Source organism: Spodoptera frugiperda, chromosome 25, assembly GCF_023101765.2.
Source record: "Spodoptera frugiperda isolate SF20-4 chromosome 25, AGI-APGP_CSIRO_Sfru_2.0, whole genome shotgun sequence".
Lineage (NCBI taxonomy): Eukaryota > Metazoa > Arthropoda > Insecta > Lepidoptera > Noctuidae > Spodoptera > Spodoptera frugiperda.
The window spans coordinates 5640870-5661577 of NC_064236.1; the positions used below are offsets into that span (position 1 = coordinate 5640870).

General features: G+C 34.5%; 1 protein-coding gene across 4 annotated transcripts in view; it reads right to left on the reverse strand.

The window, feature by feature from the left end:
• LOC118263163 (uncharacterized) overlaps nucleotides 1–20363 on the reverse strand; it is a 104704-nt gene extending 84341 nt beyond the window's left edge. The window contains exons 1-7 of one of the 4 annotated variants that reach the window (XM_035574978.2): nucleotides 20117–20363; nucleotides 9694–10826; nucleotides 9391–9610; nucleotides 6089–6202; nucleotides 5657–5772; nucleotides 3840–3974; nucleotides 2633–2764 (exon numbers count right to left, since the gene is read on the reverse strand). In XM_035574978.2, the coding sequence (XP_035430871.2) occupies nucleotides 2633–2764; nucleotides 3840–3974; nucleotides 5657–5772; nucleotides 6089–6202; nucleotides 9391–9610; nucleotides 9694–10590 (1614 nt within the window). In that variant the 5' untranslated portion in view covers nucleotides 10591–10826; nucleotides 20117–20363. Of the gene's footprint in view, nucleotides 1–2632; nucleotides 2765–3839; nucleotides 3975–5656; nucleotides 5773–6088; nucleotides 6203–9390; nucleotides 9611–9693; nucleotides 10827–19800; nucleotides 19818–20116 lie in introns of those variants that run through there. The other 3 variants (XM_035574997.2, XM_050704588.1, XM_035574989.2) reach the window with 3 other exon arrangements.
• Between the last annotated feature and the right edge of the window lie 345 nt (nucleotides 20364–20708).

Below are 20708 nucleotides of genomic sequence, written 5' to 3' on the forward strand. Positions count from 1 at the left end.
AGACGTCACTTATATTCTATCAATTTGAATTGTCAACTAGCCGGTGCAGCGACCCGCCACTATACTATACATAGAACGACCTACTGTTTGCAGATATTATGGAATAATTTTCCACAATTTTCTGTTATAAACACTTTCCTTTCCACTCACATATGCACACAATGTTATTTTGCAAGTATAATTAATATCTTAGCTCAATCTATCCCAACAAGATTCCATAGTTTTACTAAAGTTTACTTCAGAATCACGCACTCTACTACAACTAAATACAGCTAAAAAAAAATACAAAAAAGGGGAAAAATACATTACATCTTCATCACGGTCGCTCAGGCAAGAACAGCACGAAAAGCAAGAATGGCAAGAACCCATTTCTTAATGAGAAATCTATGGAAAATCACTAACTTTCACTAAAACTTGAAGTGTCTCGATGTTACTGAGAGCAATTCCACTCCAGAGCGATCCAAAGGGAACTAAACTATTAAGGCAAGATGCAAAACAAGAAACCTAGCTTATACAGAGTGTATCAGAGATGTGAAATAATAATTTCAATATAGAAAGGGTTTTAATATATTGTTAGAAACAGTATTATATCGAGTCTAGATATGATGTTTTGCACTTGTGTAGGCTTTGAAGTTTTCATGGAAATCTTTGTAATGAAAACCCTAAGTTATAATTGAACTAAGCCTAAAAACTAGAAGGAGATTGTAATAAAACTTATAACCTGATTTCAAGTACAACCTATGCTAACACATCATGTATTTTCCCAATCATTTTTATTTAAAACGCAGGCGGATTGGCACTGTTAAAACATTTACTTTCGTATTGAAATCAGCGAAATTTCGTTACATTTAAATCTAAAAATTTAATTTCAACACCCTGTATAAGCTCGAATCAAAGTAGGGTTCAATCCAGAATATTGAGCGAAGTAACTTAAAAAACCATAATATAAGAACCTGTTATTATTAAAAGCCCCAAAATAAACCACGTACTTAGTATAAATGCATGAGAAAAATTGCATACACGAAGATGAGAGGTACAAAAGATGACCATGGTCTTGCCCCTAGAGACAGTCAAAATACGTTAAAAGAAAGTATTGGCATTCAAGTGCAACTTCTCATTTAATACATTAGTATTCCCACGACAACTTGCGGCACGTGGTTCCATAAATTATTATTGACGAGCTGCAGTGAATTAAGATGTTTTCTAAAGATGACCTTGGTCATGAAGGAATAAAGAAAGTTTGTTGAAAACGAATTAAACAGCCCTTGCGAAGGCAACGTATTTTGCAAGATTGAGCTTGTAACGGTTTGATTTAGTATGCAGGATATTCTAAGGTAAAGTGGTGTGGTTTTAAAGGTGTTATTATTCTTATTCCCGTTTTCAATAACGTCTCTTAATGTTTAAGGAATTGCTAAGTTAAGACAGGAGAGACGTAGTGGCAGTTTCAGGTATCATGTAAAGGAGAATGCCCATGGATAGGCCTAATTTGGTGGTATGACGTGTCTGATTGAAAGAGTAACATAAAAATATTATTTACTAGCTGACTCGGTAAACTTCTTACGACCTAATACATTATTTTTTCTCACCTTTTAAACTTTCCCTACACTTCTACAAATAATTCAAGACCAAAATTTGCCAAATCGATCCAACCGTTCTCGAGAAAAAAAGAAAACTCGAGAATTGAAAACAAAACCAAAATTGCTGTAAGTATACAGCAATTTATGTTTATATATAGAAATACATAGATTTGTTTGTGAATTAGAAAATAAAGTTATAATTAATAAAAAAATAAACATGACATAGACGTCGGTTTGATTAATAGACAAGAATTAATGTTACCTACCACATACCAAAGAAAAATAAAATAATAAAGATGACGTATTTTAACGAACTAATTAATTGTTTTCAAAATACACCAAACAAAATTAAATGAAAAACAAATATTGTTTAAATAAATACTCATATCCTAAAATTTTCCACTGGGGCCCAACTCCTCAAACAAAATAGGCACCTTATAGTTCTCCTTTTAAACAAATTCAGTACTAGGTCAGTACTCTTTAACACTATGTAACTCTTAGATAATAATATATAGTTTAAAATGATTGATGATAACGAGCATTAATGATGAATGAATAAATGGCCATGGTAGATAGTATAGAAGTTTGTAATTATATTAATATACGCTTGTTCTTACGCTTACGTTCGAAAACAAAGTGCAGAACATTGCTGTCTACATCTTGTAATTACATAAGCCTCGATCGAGGCACAGATACGACGTTAAGTATAAATGGCATGTGCCTAATGTGACCCAGTCTATGTATTTACATATTCGTTGTATTGCCCTAGTTTCATATGAAAGTTAAAACGCATTTTGAAAACTCGTTGAGTTTATAAATTATACGCATGAGATATAATTTCTATATAATATCTATTTTTCTTTACCATCTAACTTTAAAAGTAAATAATGTACATGATACGGCCGCAAGTTACAATAGTAGTCATATAACTGCCATCTACCGCAAGCAGCTGGAACTACCGTAAGCGGCATATTATCGAAGGAGTCAATTCGTTTAATAGCATCAACGCCATCTAGTGAGTAGAAAATCTTCTCCAGAATAGTCATTGTACTTACTGCTTTTCTTTTTTCAGCGCCCTCTATCGGCAGTGTCTGACCAGGCACGGAGGCTCGTCCGCGGAACATCTCCATCACTTTTGCCATGGCACTGGGACGGCGAGTTGACGCCGCGGTTATTGTGTGGTAATACTGTCGAGGAAAGGAACATTGTTTGTAAATAAAGCTATTTAGTACTTTATACGATACGAGTATGTATGTGTATGATAAGAAATTCAGCTTGAAGCTTGTTTTCAAATATATCTGCATACTGTATTGCTGCATAGATCATTACATAGCTCTTCAGATTGAAATCATGACATTCAAGGTCAGTTGTACACCAAAGTATACATTAGAAGAACTTTAACGAAATCTAAATCCAAAAAGAGAAAACTATCCATTGTATTGAGATAACATCAATAAAACCTTAATATTAAAAGCCACCGCCATACATATACTTATGAAACCACTAACAAATTGGCCATTGAGACTGATAGTTTCAATGGTTGAGAACAAAAAATAAATAGATTGACAGGCCCCGTGCTAACCTATTTCTTTCAATTGACACCCATAACTAACAAGAAGCTACTACCAATTGATACGCCACATTTTTCGTTAATGGGCGACAAAAAATATCGTAACGAATACCAATACTCGACTTTATGTTATATAGGAATGTATTGTTCTACTAATATTTGTACCTAGAATCGACATAAATTGACATAATGTATCTGTTTTATGTTTTTGTACGTAATTCTAAAATAGGTACTTCAATAACTAGTTTTAGTTTAAGTAATATTTGCTTTTTAAGTTTAACACTAAAATTGCATTATGAATTTATTTATTAATTTTATTCTTGCTGTTGTAAATCATAATATTTTAATAACCAAGTTATGACAGTTTATTGTTGTTTTTATAATTAATAAGAATAATAAGACCTACTTTATAACAGTTTTTATTTGCTGTTTAAATCCTAATAAAATATTATTTAATACATTTTATATAACAGTTTATTCTTGTTTTTCAATCATAATAAAATAATACTTAATAAAAATTATATACCTATTATACAACTGAGTTTAACTATTAGTAAATACCATAGGTATTTGACTATGAAGAATTTGCAAAACCCATAAAAGGTGGGCAGCCGCATTTGGAACCATTTTTATGTAACACGTAATTTTATTCTGTTACATATAGTACACATGTATGATATTAGTCTACTTACCCTCGTGTCACTACCAGGGTGTGGGTGTGCTGATCCATCCTTAGCCTTCAGCACTGGAGTAGCCAATGCTGGCTCCACCTTCGGAGCCTCCGGTTTCGCAGGTTCTTTGGCAGGCGCGTTTGATTTGGTCATATTCTGGAAAACAACATCAAATATTTTATTAATTAGATTCTATTTTCGATGAGAGAATGGGCTTTATTTATTTTCTACTCGAAAAATGTGTCAAACTACTTACTTAACAGTAAGCAACAGTAACTTTAGCTAAAGTTATATTTTCTACTAAAATACCCCTTTAAATATAAAAGAAGGTATCGATTTGAATTTCATTGACGACATCCCGAAATACAAACATCTCATGCGCATAAGAATAAAACCTATTTAACCACAGCCGTTATTAGAATAGTAACAATTTTTAGTATGTTATTATTATAATGTTTTATTTTAAATCTAACCATAGTGAGTGTAGCAACACCTCAACAACAGCTTTTCCTTCCAACTATATAACCGAATTAACTCTCACATTTTATAACCAAATGATTAAACATACATAATAGATATGTATAATTAATTGGCTTTTGCCTGCTGCTTCGCTCGCGTTAAGAAGTATAAAAGTTAAAGGAATTTATCAAAATCCTTCTTTATAGGCCTACGGCCTGCCTACGTCGTAGTAGCTGTATGCATGCAAAGTCCCAGCCCGATCAGGTTAAAATTTACATAATTTTATACAAAGTTTCATCCCCTATTTTATTACCTTGGGGGTAATATTGATCAAAATCCTTTCTATGCGGATGCCTACGTCATAACATCTACCTGAGTGCTAAATTTCAGCCCGATCCATCCAGTGGTTTGGGCTGTGCGTTGATAGATCACTATGTCAGTCAGTAAGTTACCTTTGAGTTATATGTATTTACATTCGATGTTTCTAAAAAACACATTTAATAACGACATTTGCGACACTATTCCTTATATAATATTATAATGTACTTACAAAACCGTTCTAAATACCATCATTCACATAACAATTGTATTGATAACACAGTGTCAATTATGTATCGCGCAATCAGAACCAATGTACTTAACATGAGTACTGGAAATAGATTTAACGAAATGACATCATAGCTGCTTCGGTCTCCATTCACAGGAAAAAACAGTTAAATGTGTGTGAATGTGGACTGTTGTTACTTTTGTATCATTAAGTACACAACATGAACTATGTAGTATCATAAAAAGAACTAAAACATCCTGAAATATTATGACATTTAAGCGTATAGTTTTAAAATGTAATAAATTCTGAAGGTCTACGTTACTTTAACTACTTATAAGGCCACTGTTGACTAAAGTTCACTTTTCGCACGGAGAAGGTTTGAGCATTAATCGCCATACTTGCTCAATGCGGGTTGGCGATTTCTAACTTATAATTAGAAATTATAAGCCCGGGTTTCAAGTGGTGTCTAAATAATCTTACAAGGTGATCATAACCTAAATATGCAACATAAATTAGTAGACAATATGTAATTGGGAAAAGGATATGGAGAATATAAATACATATGGCGAATCAGTGGTAATATTAGAGATGTATCTAACACTAGAGTAAAATAAGCTGACAGTAATGACTTTGAAATGCGACTGTAGAGGAACAAACTTATTTCTTGCTATCTAGATTACATCATTGAAATCAAACGAGGAATTTGTTTTGGAATGGAACGAAAAGGTAAAAACGAGCTAAGTATCGTGCTATTACAGAGACCTACATCCACTAGATATGTCTATGATAGGAAGGTTCCTTTAAGTTATATTTAAAAGGAAGAACAACTGACCTGGACAGCCGCCATCACTTGTTGCATGATCGAGGGTTGTTTCTTGACTTCACCTCGTGGCGTTTTTGACTTGAGTATATCAAACAGCGCAGGCCTCCTGCTCACCCCGGAGGTTCCTAGAAACAGTTAATTGTTACGTAATAAGTTAGCAACTACAAATAAAAGAAAATAATTACTCATACTTTCTTCTCTTCAATCCCCCAACTCCAAATCTGCTGGCAAGGCACTTGTGACTCTTCTAGTTTTGCAGCTGTTCACGGCTGCCGCTGATTGGTTACCATTAAATAATCCATCTATGTTAGCTTTACTCTTTATTCCGATATTCTTACACGATCAGTGCCTCCATGAGAGAAATCTTCTAATTTGTAAGATGCAGGCGAAGCCGCTGACGAAACATTAGTATAGAAAATAAATAAAAGATTGTTTACTCACCATGAATGGTTTGCTGATACATAGGATGCGCCTGACCGTCATCGCTAGAGCTTCTGCGCTTGCGCTCGCCCACAGATTGTGTGCTTCTCGTAATCGCTGCATCTAAGCGTTGCTCTGTAATGTATAAAATTATTGATGAATAAACACGGATCTTGCACGGCTCAGATCAGAGCTACTTCGAGATGAGATTAGTTGTCGATGAAACACGATCACATTCATTTCTAAACGTCAGAGTAATTATTAGTTGAATGTCAATCTTTACCAATCTTGATGATTGTACATAATTAGTCAGCGAAGGCAAATAGATTTATTATACAAATCGAACTTGTCAGCAACTTAATAATATAATTTAGCAGGTGTGATATTAAAAAACTAAGGAAAAAAGTGAGTTACCAATTTAACTGTCAGCATGAGTCATCTGCATATAACAAACCTCCTCAGAATCGGATATTTAGTGCAATCGTTACAGAGAAGCGCATTTTATAAGGAAAAGTATATCAATTTCCTAAATTAAAGTATTCAGAGAAAAACTCCTTCTGGCGCAGTCGGGTAAACATAGACAGCTTAGTAAACGGAGTGCATTACGGTGCCCTTAAACGAAACTAAATAGGCATTGCTGGCACGCAGCTGGTTCTAACCGAAATGCATTCATAAATCATAATCAACCTCCAAATAAGGGGAGGCGATAAAACATTCAAACATTGTATGAGTATCTGTGTCAGAATCTACATATCGACAGCGGTCATACGGTTACATTACAAAACGGTTTCCATTGATGGACGTCACTCTACATTACGCCTACCATCGTTACCTTCCTGATTTCTACTAGAATAGCATGATAACAGCCCGCCATTGTCTACAATTTCAACTAAGTATTCTAAATTGCATCATGCGATATGAAGAACAGAAATAAAACAATGATCCGATGGTAATGCAAAATGACTACAACGAATCGATGTTCTGTATTGGTCATTTGAGATTTCCCCGCAGCAAACCTTTATCCTAAAAGGAAATACCCTTATAATTTTTTGATGAGCGGAATTAATGATGACTCGACTCTTCACCACGTGCCTAGCTGCAGACTAAGCTACCTACAACTACGGACTCTAATGCCTAATTGAATATGGTACCGTTAAGCCTTTTCAAGGTCACGTGTAGCCGGCTTGTGTTGTTACACTTATAGAAATTACGCACTTCTGGCGAAACTACAACTACTGGGAACGCAGCGACACTTTATACATAGAACGGACCTAAATACACGTTATTTAGGAAAACTTTGCTAGAAATATTTAAATGTATATATATATATATTTTAATATCGTGTACATGTCTGAATGAATGCAATCGAAACTATCAAACGACCCTTCGCAACACGCAGACATCGTAAACAAGATTACAGCAATAATTCTTGAACAGACAGCGCATTTCATATTTACCTAGACATATAGATTAGAATAAAGTGTGACTGGAAATAAATTTGTCGTTAAATGTCACAAGTAATTAATTGCTTGTTACCAACAATGTTTTATTAAAAGCATTGTTTCAGGTATTAATGGCTGAGCTATAATGGAGTCGAAGTATTTAAGTGAGCATAGAAACGTTATGCATTATGTATTGTGCGCGGTGTGGTGTGGCAAATTCCGTGAGACTTACACATTCATAACGCACAGATTCATGAAACTCTATCATTGTTTAACACCTGGAACAGTTCTAGTAATTAAATATAACAAGCTCCGGGACTAGCGCTCACGTGGCTTCGTGGCTTTCATCTACAACATATCGCTGTACTAAATCATGTCTAAATTTCAGTAAAAAGTTGTTTTATCGCACGTAGTCAAACATCGGTATGATAATGTTCGCTACTTATGCTGTAACCACAGCTAACTCAAGGCCAGCGCATGCTATTTTGCATGTAAGTGTAACAGATTCATATTGTAGTAGAATCTGCGTAGGTACTGCATTAATTTAATTTACCATATTTTCTTTAGAGTTTCCACATGTTGCTGTCAACTGCGACAAATTACATTATAATGTCAAGAATTTCTGAACATATTACTTTAATGAGGTGTGTAGTTTCTTCAATTTTGTGTGACGTTCCAATAATAGACTCGCTAACTATACAAATAGATTCTAAAAGGTGATGAGATTTTTCATACTAGTACCGCAGATGGCCGTTTAACAACAAGATCTGCAAAATATATTACAACCACGACCTTTGTTTTTAAAATAATTTTAACCGATAATGTTTCAACTCGTAATGTACAGTTCATTTCAGCCTACAAATAAGTTCCAAATTAATTTGATGGACCCACTTTGTTTGAAACTCATAGTTTTATATATCTTTTCCAATTTACGCCTCTTATCTATAAGTCTTGGTTCCCAAGAGACCAACAACAACAACTTGGCCAACAACGATAAAAATTCGATCGAAAGAAGTTTCTTTGAACGATTTTAACAATTTATTCTACACGTAAAAATTTGGGTTTCTCATTCTTACAAACAACAGGTCTTATTATACTTATTGAGAATATTTATTTGTGCATGTCTGCACTCGCTGTGTACTTTCGCTGCGGATAAAAATAATTACAGCAGTGCATTTAATGCGCACCAGCATGCTTATAGGTGCTACTTGTCTCCCACAGTTCATACCAACAAATTCTCCGACAAACAGGGAAATTTATAAAAATCTTTAGTTAAACACTGTTTGGATTCACTACACAAAGTTCCTTATTATTAACATAGCATAGTAAAATTTGATAGTATTTTCATAACATGTTGATCATACATCACTTTCGTATATCCTCAATGCAGAGAAATTTTATATTGATGAACTATAATAAATAGCCACGAACGATACAATGCTGAGCTCGGTAAGAGTTTCGCGTTAACAGCGACCCTTACGACTAGCTAGACGGTTGGCCAGCGGCCAGCACGCGCGTGCGACTCAAATATGTAGGCGCACTCTGGCAACCATTGCGGGATCCACTATACTTTTCATCGATAGTAAATATATATTTACTAACTGTGAGTTACATAATCTAAAAGTTTATTGGACAACACAATTAGCATAAACACATCGTAAGATTTTGACAGCCAGGTATTTTACAAGTAGGTGAGGCCCAGATAATGCTAATGACAGATAAAAACTTACCGTAGCAACCACTATCATAACATTAATGGTGTCATGATAGTTGCGTGCTGGACCTACGCCACTAGATATCGCGGTACCAATTTAGCAATAGCGAAGGAGGTGCCTTGATTGTAGTTTTTTCATGTACCTATTTACAGATAATCGCACGTACCCCGTTTCTGTCTCCTGTCGTCGCTACTGCGGCGGACATCTTTTTCTTTCCGAGCCGTTGTCTTCTTTGCGGGTTCTTTTTGTTTGGTCCCAGTCGCGGAACTCCAAGTACCAGAACGTGCCCTGACTTGTTCTGCATTCTTCGCAGGCACCTTAGCTACATCCTCCGATTTCTTTGTCGTGTCAACTGGAATGACCGCAGGTTCTTCCTTTGGAATCACCTGCAATCATACAAATAAATAAAATACCTAGCATGTATCGGCTGATTACAATACTAAAATTTATTTAGTAGTAATATACTTACTTTTTCTTCAGTCCGTTTAACCCAAATATCTTCGGTACTGTCAGGTACACCATCAACTGTAGATCTAATTTCAATTAAACTACTATCAAAATAATGTTTGTCAAGGTGGAGATTCTGTCCTGCAAAAATGGAACGCACGTTCGGGCGCTGCTCTTCTGCACCTTTGGTGCCAAAGTGAACTGTATGTGCATTGTGCACATGCGAACGCAGAGCGCGCTCTACAGAAGGCGGCGCCGTCGGTGGTTCCGTTGTTGTCACGAGGAATTTGTGGCGAGCTCCCATCACCGTCCTTTTCGGGGGTTCATGTCCGTCAGTGGCCACATTGCTCGTATTAGAGGTCACCTCACTGACGACATTAGCATTCTGATCTTCTGATTCTGTTGTACTGGTATGCCTGGCAGTGTTGCTTCGTCTATTTCTAAAAAGTATATCCTCGTTAATTCCAGCCCAGATATTAGAGGAAAGCAGATCAACATCTTTTTTCTCATCATCTTCGTCTTCCTCACGACACTGTGATAACCTTCGACGTTCCGGAAATGGAAAAGGAGAATTTGAATTCCGGCTCGATAAATTATTGCAATGATTCATGAAATAGTGTTGGAAAAAACTATCTGTTTCTGGTGTATCATTATCGTCCCCTTGGATTATATCCTTGAGAGCGGCTAAAGAGGTGATGGTGTTGTAGTTTATAGCATTAACTAAGTCTTCGCTATCGGTGGAGCTGGCCGAGACGCTGCCACCCCCGTCATCCTCGGCCAGCTTACTCATTTGTTGACATACATCATCTAAAGTCGTGACTTTGTCACTTTCTTGTGCTTCAGTTTTTTTCTTCTTCTCATTTTTACGTCCACTTTTCTTTGCTTTTACATTTGAGGTTGCTTTTTTTTCGGTATCCATTGAACAGCATGCGTGCCCTTATTGGTTGGCCAAATTTACGATATTTATGAAAGCGGCAATTTTCTTAAGGCACTTACTAAACTTACACAGTTAATTCACAATAAGTCACATGATAGAATAATTTTACTGTCACAAATTAAGTAATATCATAACAAGTTTCGTGGCTCCCGTCACCGAACATAGGGCATGTCGTTGTCGTTTGATTCCGAACTATGTCCAAGGAACATTCTACGAATCTGGAACAAATAAATACAATGTCAAAACTGGTCAAGTTTTGGTTAGTGACTGATTAATTTTAACTGCAAAAGATTTTTACTTAAAATGTGTGTTTGTCACTGCGTAGTCTTGGAAATATTTTTAGACTGGACACGAATACTTAGTATCTATCTATTTTAGGGAAAGGCTTTCTTATTGGCACATTTGTTAATTTATATGGACCTGCGATCGAAGTTCTGGTTATCCCAGAAATAAATATAGGGCTCTCCTACTACGTGTACCTAAATAATGCAAAAAAAACTGAACAATCTAACTCTTTCACAGGAATAATTCGATATCCATTAAAATGCAAATGGCATTCTACAAAAACGTATGCACTTATGCAGGGTTAATTTATTCGCAATACCACTTCACTCCGTTATCTAATCAAACATTGTTATAACAACATACGAAGTTTAAGGCGATGAGTAAATAGTATGATTTGTTAAATCTCTATTCAAGTGTCGACAATGAAATTACATATCGTCACAGATACCTGTGTTATTCCGTAGGTAGATGATCGCATGATAATTTCAAATATATTGTACATCTCTGGTAGACGTCATACATGGGTACTCAATCATACCAATACTCGAATGTATGTTGCTAAGGATAACATAGATGTTAGTATATGTTTAAGTACATAAGTACGACATTAATTTTCTAACTGAATAAATAGGCAACCCATCTGGTATTTAACGAATTTTATTTGTACAGTGCTATAACCTCCGACAATATTAAAAGACTATTCAACAAGTGACGACAAGTCAATTCAGTACATAGAAACAGATGATTGATATTATTATTACTGTAATTGATTGAGAATGTGAATAACAAGGAAGTTAGTATTGACGCATTGACGTTTGAGTACGATAGATTGACAGGACTAATTACATGTACGATAGCAGTCCGCCTAAGCAATTGAAACTGGAAACTAAAACGGATAAAACTATTTTCTGAACATAATTTTCCTGAATTACCGAATGAATTACCTGAATGGAGAATTAAAGGGGAGGAAGAGGACCTTTGTTCAGTAGTGGACGTCTTATGGCGGATGATGATGATGACAGCCAAAAAGTAGAAATCTCTCAATGAATCTGATACCTAACTACAAAAAATGGAAAATAATATTTATTCGGGGACTTTTTTCTGAATAGTTAGATACCTAGTACAATATATTTATTCAACGTAAAATAAACAATGTCCTATCATTAACATCAACTAACTAGTTTTAACTCAAGTTATCCAATCCGTGATTTGAAGCCATAAAATTAAAATATCGAAGGAGTATTATGGAGTTCAAATAATTGTTCTCGCTTCACAGTGATAATGTCAATCAAATAATAAGTATACAAACACTACAGACGCATGGTAGAACCGAACAGCATCCATAAAGTAATTAGACGGGATCAAGAAGTCATCACATGACATCTCGACGTTCAGTTTTAATAGACGCACGATGGATGACCGTGTACCGAATAATAATAGGCCCAGAAGTACTTACATACTTTGTAACAATGCTATTGTCATAGCATCTGCTGCATTTACTTTACAAGATAGCTGGTTAATGAAGCAACGGCTAGATGAAGCAATGGACGTCGCAGTAGCTGTTATCTCGCGTCTCTGTGCTAAACCTACACCTCCTACGCACACTCCCAAATAAACAGCTACATTACGCTGTTGATTACAAATGGCTCAATATTGAGATCCTAGTGACCTTGAGTCATGCTATAAATGGATTGTATACTGCTAATTAAATAGGTGAATAGCGGTGCACGAAGAACAATGTGTGCAAAACGGCAGCACAATATTTCACGACGTGCGAATAACAGTGGTAATGGGTTACAGACAGATTGTATACATAATATATCAGGTAAATGAGCAACAATTAACCCGTATATTAATAAGATGTTACCAAGACCTCGTGCAGGTAAAAACGACTTCAAAACTTTTATCAATATTATAACTAATGTAACAAAGCAGTCTTAAGACCCACTTAGTTGTACAAAACAGAATTCTTGACGATTAAATTAATTTTACTAGTCAAGCCATGTTGAGATTAATGAACGATCGATGCTAATGCGGGTGCGCAAGGACGCAGTCACAAAGTGCATAACAACTAGCAAGCAAAGGTACTCAGTGTTACGCCTAGGTAAATTAATTGAGAATGTAATCCATGAAGGTTTTAGGAGTTGATTCAAATTAACTAGTTATAACTTTGCACAAAACTACTTATTAAATTCTTATTGAATCTAGCCAAAGATTGTGATCATCTTCAGGTAACATACTGTGAAGAGTATAGAACATAACCATAATCCTCAAAAAAGTCAACCTCAATATCAGTGGAAGAAACTCAATTGCCCTGTAATCGATTGGAAGAGAGAAATGTGTTTAATTTTAGCATTATTTGTGTTTAACCTCGAGTATTGGCTGTGAATTACATATCGCAAAAGCTAGCTATCGTCTGCCATAATAAATATTCAGACAATAGAATCTAAACAAACACATCTACGTAATGTCTACGAGTATGTAAGTAAATTACGTCACTTCGCTAGCAAATACTTAGTATGTTCTTCTCAATAAGACAATTATAAAACGTGAACACGCCTCCTTATTTAAAATTTAATTAAAAATAATGATAACTCCAGGGCAAATGTCCGACAGTAAATTTCAGAAGCCAGAAAAGATCTTGTTGTCTAAAGAAACACTAGACTTCCAATCCAATAATAAAATCCAATAAAGAAATGGATCATCCTCATAATTATAGGTTTTGCTGTAGTGCATCATTATGAGATTAATAAACTTCAGAAAATAATCATCATTTTATCAAACGATCGGAAAATAATAATAGATTCACAGAGTATTCATATCTTTCCAAGGATACTAAGGTCACCATGATGACATATCCAAGAAATCGAAGAAAAATTAGAGACATTATTACGCAAAATTTATGATATTGCGAAATGTATTAATTTTTTATCGTTTCCGTAGCAAGTTAGGAAACTAGAGAGTGAAATAAGCTACTTTTGTATGAAGCCACAGGTGTATGTATTATTTGCAGACCCAGAAACAAATAAGTACTATAATAGGAAAAATTAGAGCAAACCAAGTATTTATCTACTTATCTAGATATCAAAGTCTGTACACAACATATGGTTTACGTCAATTAACTTATCTTAGAATCAATGTGAACAGCACAATGCGTGACTTACAAATAAACGAACAGACTTGATTTCTCATTTCACAGTTTCAATGTAGAAAACGTATATTATTTTATAATACGTTTCTGCGTGCGTGCAAATTGTAACAGTATAATTAATTGTGAGTACAAAACAAATATGTTGAATACATTATACAATTTATTATACACGAGAGTGCTTCAAAATTTTCCCGAAAACAGTATTATAGTTGTTCAATTATGCCCAATTTTCCTTAAGCCTAATAATTATCACGTTACAGTTTAATTGCAGTTTAAAATCGCAATATTTACCCGTCAATAGCAACCATTTGATTTAATACCTAAATCAAAACGAACAACGCGAAAACAAATGGCAGTCCAGGAAAGTAGCAGTTAGTTTACCAAGCAGTGTAAATAACAGACAATGCACAGAACCCTGATGCCCGCTGACCGTGAACGAAAAGGGTTTATTGTTGCTAACGACCAGTGCGAACAAAAGGCACATAACCGAGGTATATCCTCTAATGCCACATATCAAACACGTGTGAGCACTAAGATCAAGTTACTTTCAAATACCCTGGCCGCGTTAAAAGCTGAATGTAAAATTATCTGCAGTTCTAGCTGTACCTAATAACCTAACCGTTGTATAAGTAGGCTCACTGTACCTTTGTTTTCCCTCAACGTTCGTAATAAGTACCTAGCATGAAGCGCATTGGTATAGTACATCATGACCACAGAAATATTAAAAACATATCACGTCTCTTGCATCTGTGACGGATTCATAGCATTACGTGTGTAAACCATTCGTTATAGGAATTTTAGGTAAACAATATGTTCGTGGCGCTTAATCTTGAATAGATATTTCATTTCTAGGGTCTTCTAGGGGCCAACCGCTTTGGGATGCGGGCGCTAGTAAAACACAGATCGATTGCCCAACGTGCCCATAGAAAGTATGTTAGTGCCAAACCATTGTACATTCAGTTTTTGACAGCTAGTTACTATGATTAGTGTGCTGATCCTAGTCGATAGATAGTCCTCATTGTCACGCAAAAGTTGAATTAGGTCCAGCCATCAGCCTTCACGTAGCCTTGTATCAGCAACGTGACCAATCCCAAGGAATGCCATAGTTACCTGATATTATTCCATCATGGCCGAATGCAACTACTTAAATATGAGTTATGAATTAATATTCAGTCAATTAAACAACACGATACATTTCAATTAATTCATAGAGTGACAACTGCTATCATTTACTAGGGTACTTGCTTGGGTAGCACCGACCAGTAAATACGCAATATTGCGTACAGATAAGAATCACAGGCATTATACTGCTCCTATTTTACAGCTCACTGCTAGATATTCAAGATACATATTTTAAAAGACATGCAGAACACACAAAGTTAGTAACTATATTTGTGACGTTACACAAGGACATGAATTGGACCCAAATACTTAATAGGACTTGCAATAGCCATACGATCGACTAACTACTAAATATCAGACACTTCAATGTCATCCCTTCATAACTGAACACCTTACTCTACCAATAACAGTTTCTTAAACATCATTTCAACGACATGCGGCATACTTGTACTCGAAACGATTAAGAGGATGATAGTCATTAAAACGTCATCTGACGTTTTTACAGCGCACTCCGCATCAATGGAACACCATATTATCATTATGAAAGAAGCTTTATATATTTATGCATGCGATACACAGAATATAGAGTACTTATTCTTATTATATTTTGTTTATTATCAAAAAATACCTTCCGAGAAACTGAGAACATCCGCCAGTTTTTGCAGATGAAAACATTAATAAGGGTAAAATGACGTTTGTTTTAAAACTACTGATCTAGTTAATCGAATTGAGATTGTTTTGGAAGAAAGTGAACTAGGGGCCGATAAATACGATGGAAATCATGGAAATTATAAATAGGTACTGCATGCACGATAAATGGCACGGTTTTTCCATTCGCTGGAGACTGGGCAAGAGAGCACTGGGTCTTACCTAGTTGTCGTCAACAACATAAACAATGAGAAATTACTGGCGCCTAATACATTTCGCAACCGCTACTGCCAAATCTTAACGACATCACGCGTCTATAAATATCTACCTACCTATGTAGTAAAATCCCACCTACTGCTCATACAACAACACTCTGCAAACAAAAACAAGTGTGTCCATCTATACATAACTATAATAATTATAGTCGTCATACCTATCTATTTGTTTACACACATACCAATCGCATAGGAATTGACAATTTAAAAAGATATGATAATAAAATTGTTGGCAGTCACTCCGCCATAATTAGGTACTAATTATTTATCTCTTATTATATACACTGCTATAGAAAGTACCTATCAAAGGTAGTTATCAAAGGTACTTTCTATAGCAGTGTCGCCTAACGGACAGCAAATTTAGAATAGTTTTAGTAACTAATTACCTAACAATTTCAAAATATACAGTGGTTCTTATAAAAGTTCTTAAAAAGCGAGTTAACTAACAACTATTGGTGATACTGAAAAAACTCGTCGAAATATTTACTATTACGTTAACTCAACAGGAAAGAACTTACCAAACCGAATGTTTGTTTGGAACGGAAAAATTCGCATACGGCAAAAGATTAAAATCGGCCGTGAAAATTATCTCATTACCAGCCGTAGGGCGCTCAAAACACAAAAGTGTTAAGCATCTATGAATTCCTGAAGAGATATGATAGTTGGCAATGATTGCCATCATTACAGATAGTGAAAACCGAACGGTTTGCAAATCCTACGCTATTTTCAATACTTCACATAGTTAGTTAAACCAATGTTGGTGGTATGTGACATACAAATGGTCTAATGGAAAGCCAATTAGTTAGTTAAATGTATAGCAAAAAAATTACAAACCATTAAAGTAATCGAACTCAATAATTGTGAAGCCAGTTGCGATTACAGTTACTTTGAGTGGAAATATTAGTAGTGCAAATACATTACATAACTACACGGAATATTTTTTGGACTGATCAGCAGTGCACGTCTTTCGGTGGACGGTGATAATGATGACGCGTAATATTTTTTGGACCAAGTATAGGTACTACTACTAGGTACCGTGATTTTGCCAATAGTTTGGTATGACATCACATTTAACAGGCGTATAGCTTTTTCTATCTGTGTAAAATTCTTATCATGCACTGTTTGAATGACTAGGTAACTAGAAAACATTTCCTATGGATATACCTAGGCTCTTCGAAATCAGATTACACATGTTTATCTTATCATCACTCATTATAGAGCTATAGTCTTTATTTATACATTTCTCTGAACAACTCCATAATGAACAAACAACAAAGCAGAGGTTTAAAAAATAACTTTAAAAAAATGGAACAAAGTTTATCTTATCAACCGAAATATTTTAAAATACTTCGCGTATTGTGCTTAACGCTTACTTGGTGTAGTTGTTTCAACTCGTGTGACATTGATTACATGTTCTAGATCCAGTATAGAGAACGTTATGGACGCCTAAAGTTTACCTTTATTTTCAATCAACACTAGGTATTAAGGTATTAAGGTCAATTTATAACTCATAGTTATAATTAAGTAATGTAGTATTTTCGCAAGTTATCATGAATTCTGAAGCTGGCTCGCCTTCTAACCCACAGTTATCGTAACAAAGCCAAGGCGAGGCAAATTAAAACCTCGATGCTTCGCGCAAACGATAACAGACGTTTCGCGAGGTCGCACAGTGTAGATCCGGCTAATCGCATGTGATGCCCACACGTAGTGACGTCACATGGGTCTCACAACGATGATTATGTTACTTTAGCTTCGTACATCTTCACTGCCGTAAATTTATTTGCTACACGCATTGTTGTTGGCGCAATAAACCGTAATACGCGGACACAATCATGCAGTTATAATGCGAACTGAAGTGAGCCGTACGGAATACTGTTTCGCCCAGGTAATCTTGATCTGTGGACTCCTAGTTGTTTTGTTTTTGTCTAAGATTGAAGTATGATGACAACATAAATTGATATGTTTATGTTTCATTTTACTGATTGCTCTTAAAGTTCTAATGGTAAATATGTGGATGTGTTTTTTTTTTATTTTTGTATCACATGACTACCTATACAGCAGACAGGAGATTAAACTAAATAAATCACTTATAGTTACAAAAGATTAGCAAGTTGGACAATTTTAGGTGCTTAGTTACTGTCATTGTGTCCTATTTTTTATTTTTAGGCATTTATGAAGTTGTTGACTCTTTAGTATAAATAAACGTTTTTATCAGTTGTCAGTAACAATATCATAATTCATAATATTATTATGAGTGATTTGGATGTGTTTTGATTCTAGGTAACTACATAACTATATCTAGGAATCTTTGCAATGTTTATTTTAAATGAAAAATATATTAATGTAGGTAACCATTAAAAATGTATAAATACGATTTTTTTTTTTTACTTTCAATACTTAAAAATGTTATAGGTTTACTAATATGAAACTACTATTTAAGTATTTATTTTCTTTTATTTTACCCATAAACTAAGTAGATATTCTTTACCTGTCACATTTTTTATTTTATATGTCAATATCTAATTACTTAGTATCAACGAAATAATTTCATAACAAAAAAAAAATAGAAGGTACTTAGGTCAATACCTACTTTAAAAGTATGTAACTAAAAATAACACTACAATTTATAAAATTAGGTACAATAATCTTGTTGGCTAGATTTTCCCTGAACAGGAAGGCCAAGATATTATGTAATATAAGTTCATTGAATTCAAACATCAATTGAGGTGATCGATCATCCGATGTAATAAATTCATTCTACCTTCATTTTGTTTTATTCAAACTATTTCTACCATTATGTTACATTCTAAAACTTAAATAATCACTGTTGATTCACTTTCATTTATAATAGCAAAACATTATTACTTTTAGGGAACAAAATACTTTGTATCATTAATTATTTCCTTCACTGGTATAGATTTCCCGGGTTATTTAAGTTGTACTGCAAGTTACCATATCAAACAACGCATGTTATAAGATTTTATTCATTTTAAAAGGTTAACTAACTACTGACTAATCCCCTCATAATAAAAGAAGTATATAGAAACTTCTTTAAATGCTTCAATGTGTGTGTCTCTGTCTATTTTTTTAAGGACTGCCTCAACATAAAACCTTTGAGGGTAGGTATCAATACATATGCAGTGTATCTAATAACAACTATCAGTTTTTTAATGTCTGACATTATTAGGGCACTAGCAGTTAATCATTTCAAACAGTAATCACAGATAAAACAAAAAAATTAAGTAACATTTTTACTTATAATAAACTTTAAAAATCACAAATTAACAATGGTTCAACATTTAACTATGAGGTAGACTAATAAAGGAAGACTAATAAAAATAAAAAGTTAGCTTCCCAGTGAAAGTAAAAATTTTACAGTTCTGTTGTCTAAATCAACTTCTTTAAACTTTGTACAGAATGTTGATCTTTTTAATGTCTGACATTATTAGGGCACTAGCAGTTAATCATTTCAAACAGTAATCACAGATAAAACAAAAAATTAAGTAACATTTTTACTTATAATAAACTTTAAAAAAGGAAGACTAATAAAAATAAAAAGTTAGCTTCCCAGTGAAAGTAAAAATTTTACAGTTCTGTCGTCTAAATCAACTTCTTTAAACTTTGTACAGAATGTTGATCAAAATTATTTTTACTTACAAAAAACTAGCTCCATCTGCTCTTTTAAAAAAAGAATAGGCATGTTCTACTCACCAAGTTTATACACCAAATGGGGCCAACCTTACTAATGGACGTTATTATTCATACCCACATTTAGATGAATTTGAAATGTTATCTAAACCCTAATGTGGGTACCTATTCAACTTGAAAAAACAAGTATATGATGGTAACACTTGTTGCATCTCTAGGTAAAATAGGGGTGTACTGCAAAATTGTTATTATATCTAAATTGTAATGAAATTATAACAAATACTGTAGTTATTAGCCTATAATAATATTTTATCCAAGACTACGCAAGCGACTCATAGAATAAACGAAGTAGACGTGACCAAATAACTAAGAAACAAACCGTAAACACATCAATAACACACACTGCACTTAATTCATAAAATAAACTGTCCCATCACAAAAAAATAATCCATTTATCTTTGTAAATTACTTCGATATTTTATTGAGAATTTTCACAAGTAATAATTATCGAGTTTTGTAATATTCTCCTACTCGATCGAAACACTTCATTTTCTTTTGACAACTAAAAATCCACAGACAACTTATAAAAACATGATCAGACGTTGCAAACGTTCGGATACGCACACAACACGAGATGACGAGACAGATAATATTACTTCAAAGAAGTCATTTTAATATTGTCTATTCCTCATCTACAAAGTTAGAAAAAACTTATTACAGAAGAGGCATCACACAAAAAATTTACGATTTTATAGGATTGTTGCTGGTCTATTGTTATATCAGCATGGTTCTTAGTTGGCAGTGACTGGGTGACCGGCTGCTGTACAATGGGCATCGGGCATTCGGGCACTGCCAATGGCATTTCCTCAGAAAAATGGCCATTATTATCCTGGAGTCAGGAAGTTTGTTGTTGTTTCCACCCCCGTGCCTCGGAAAGCAAGTAAACTCGTTGGTCTTGCGCCTGAACTCTT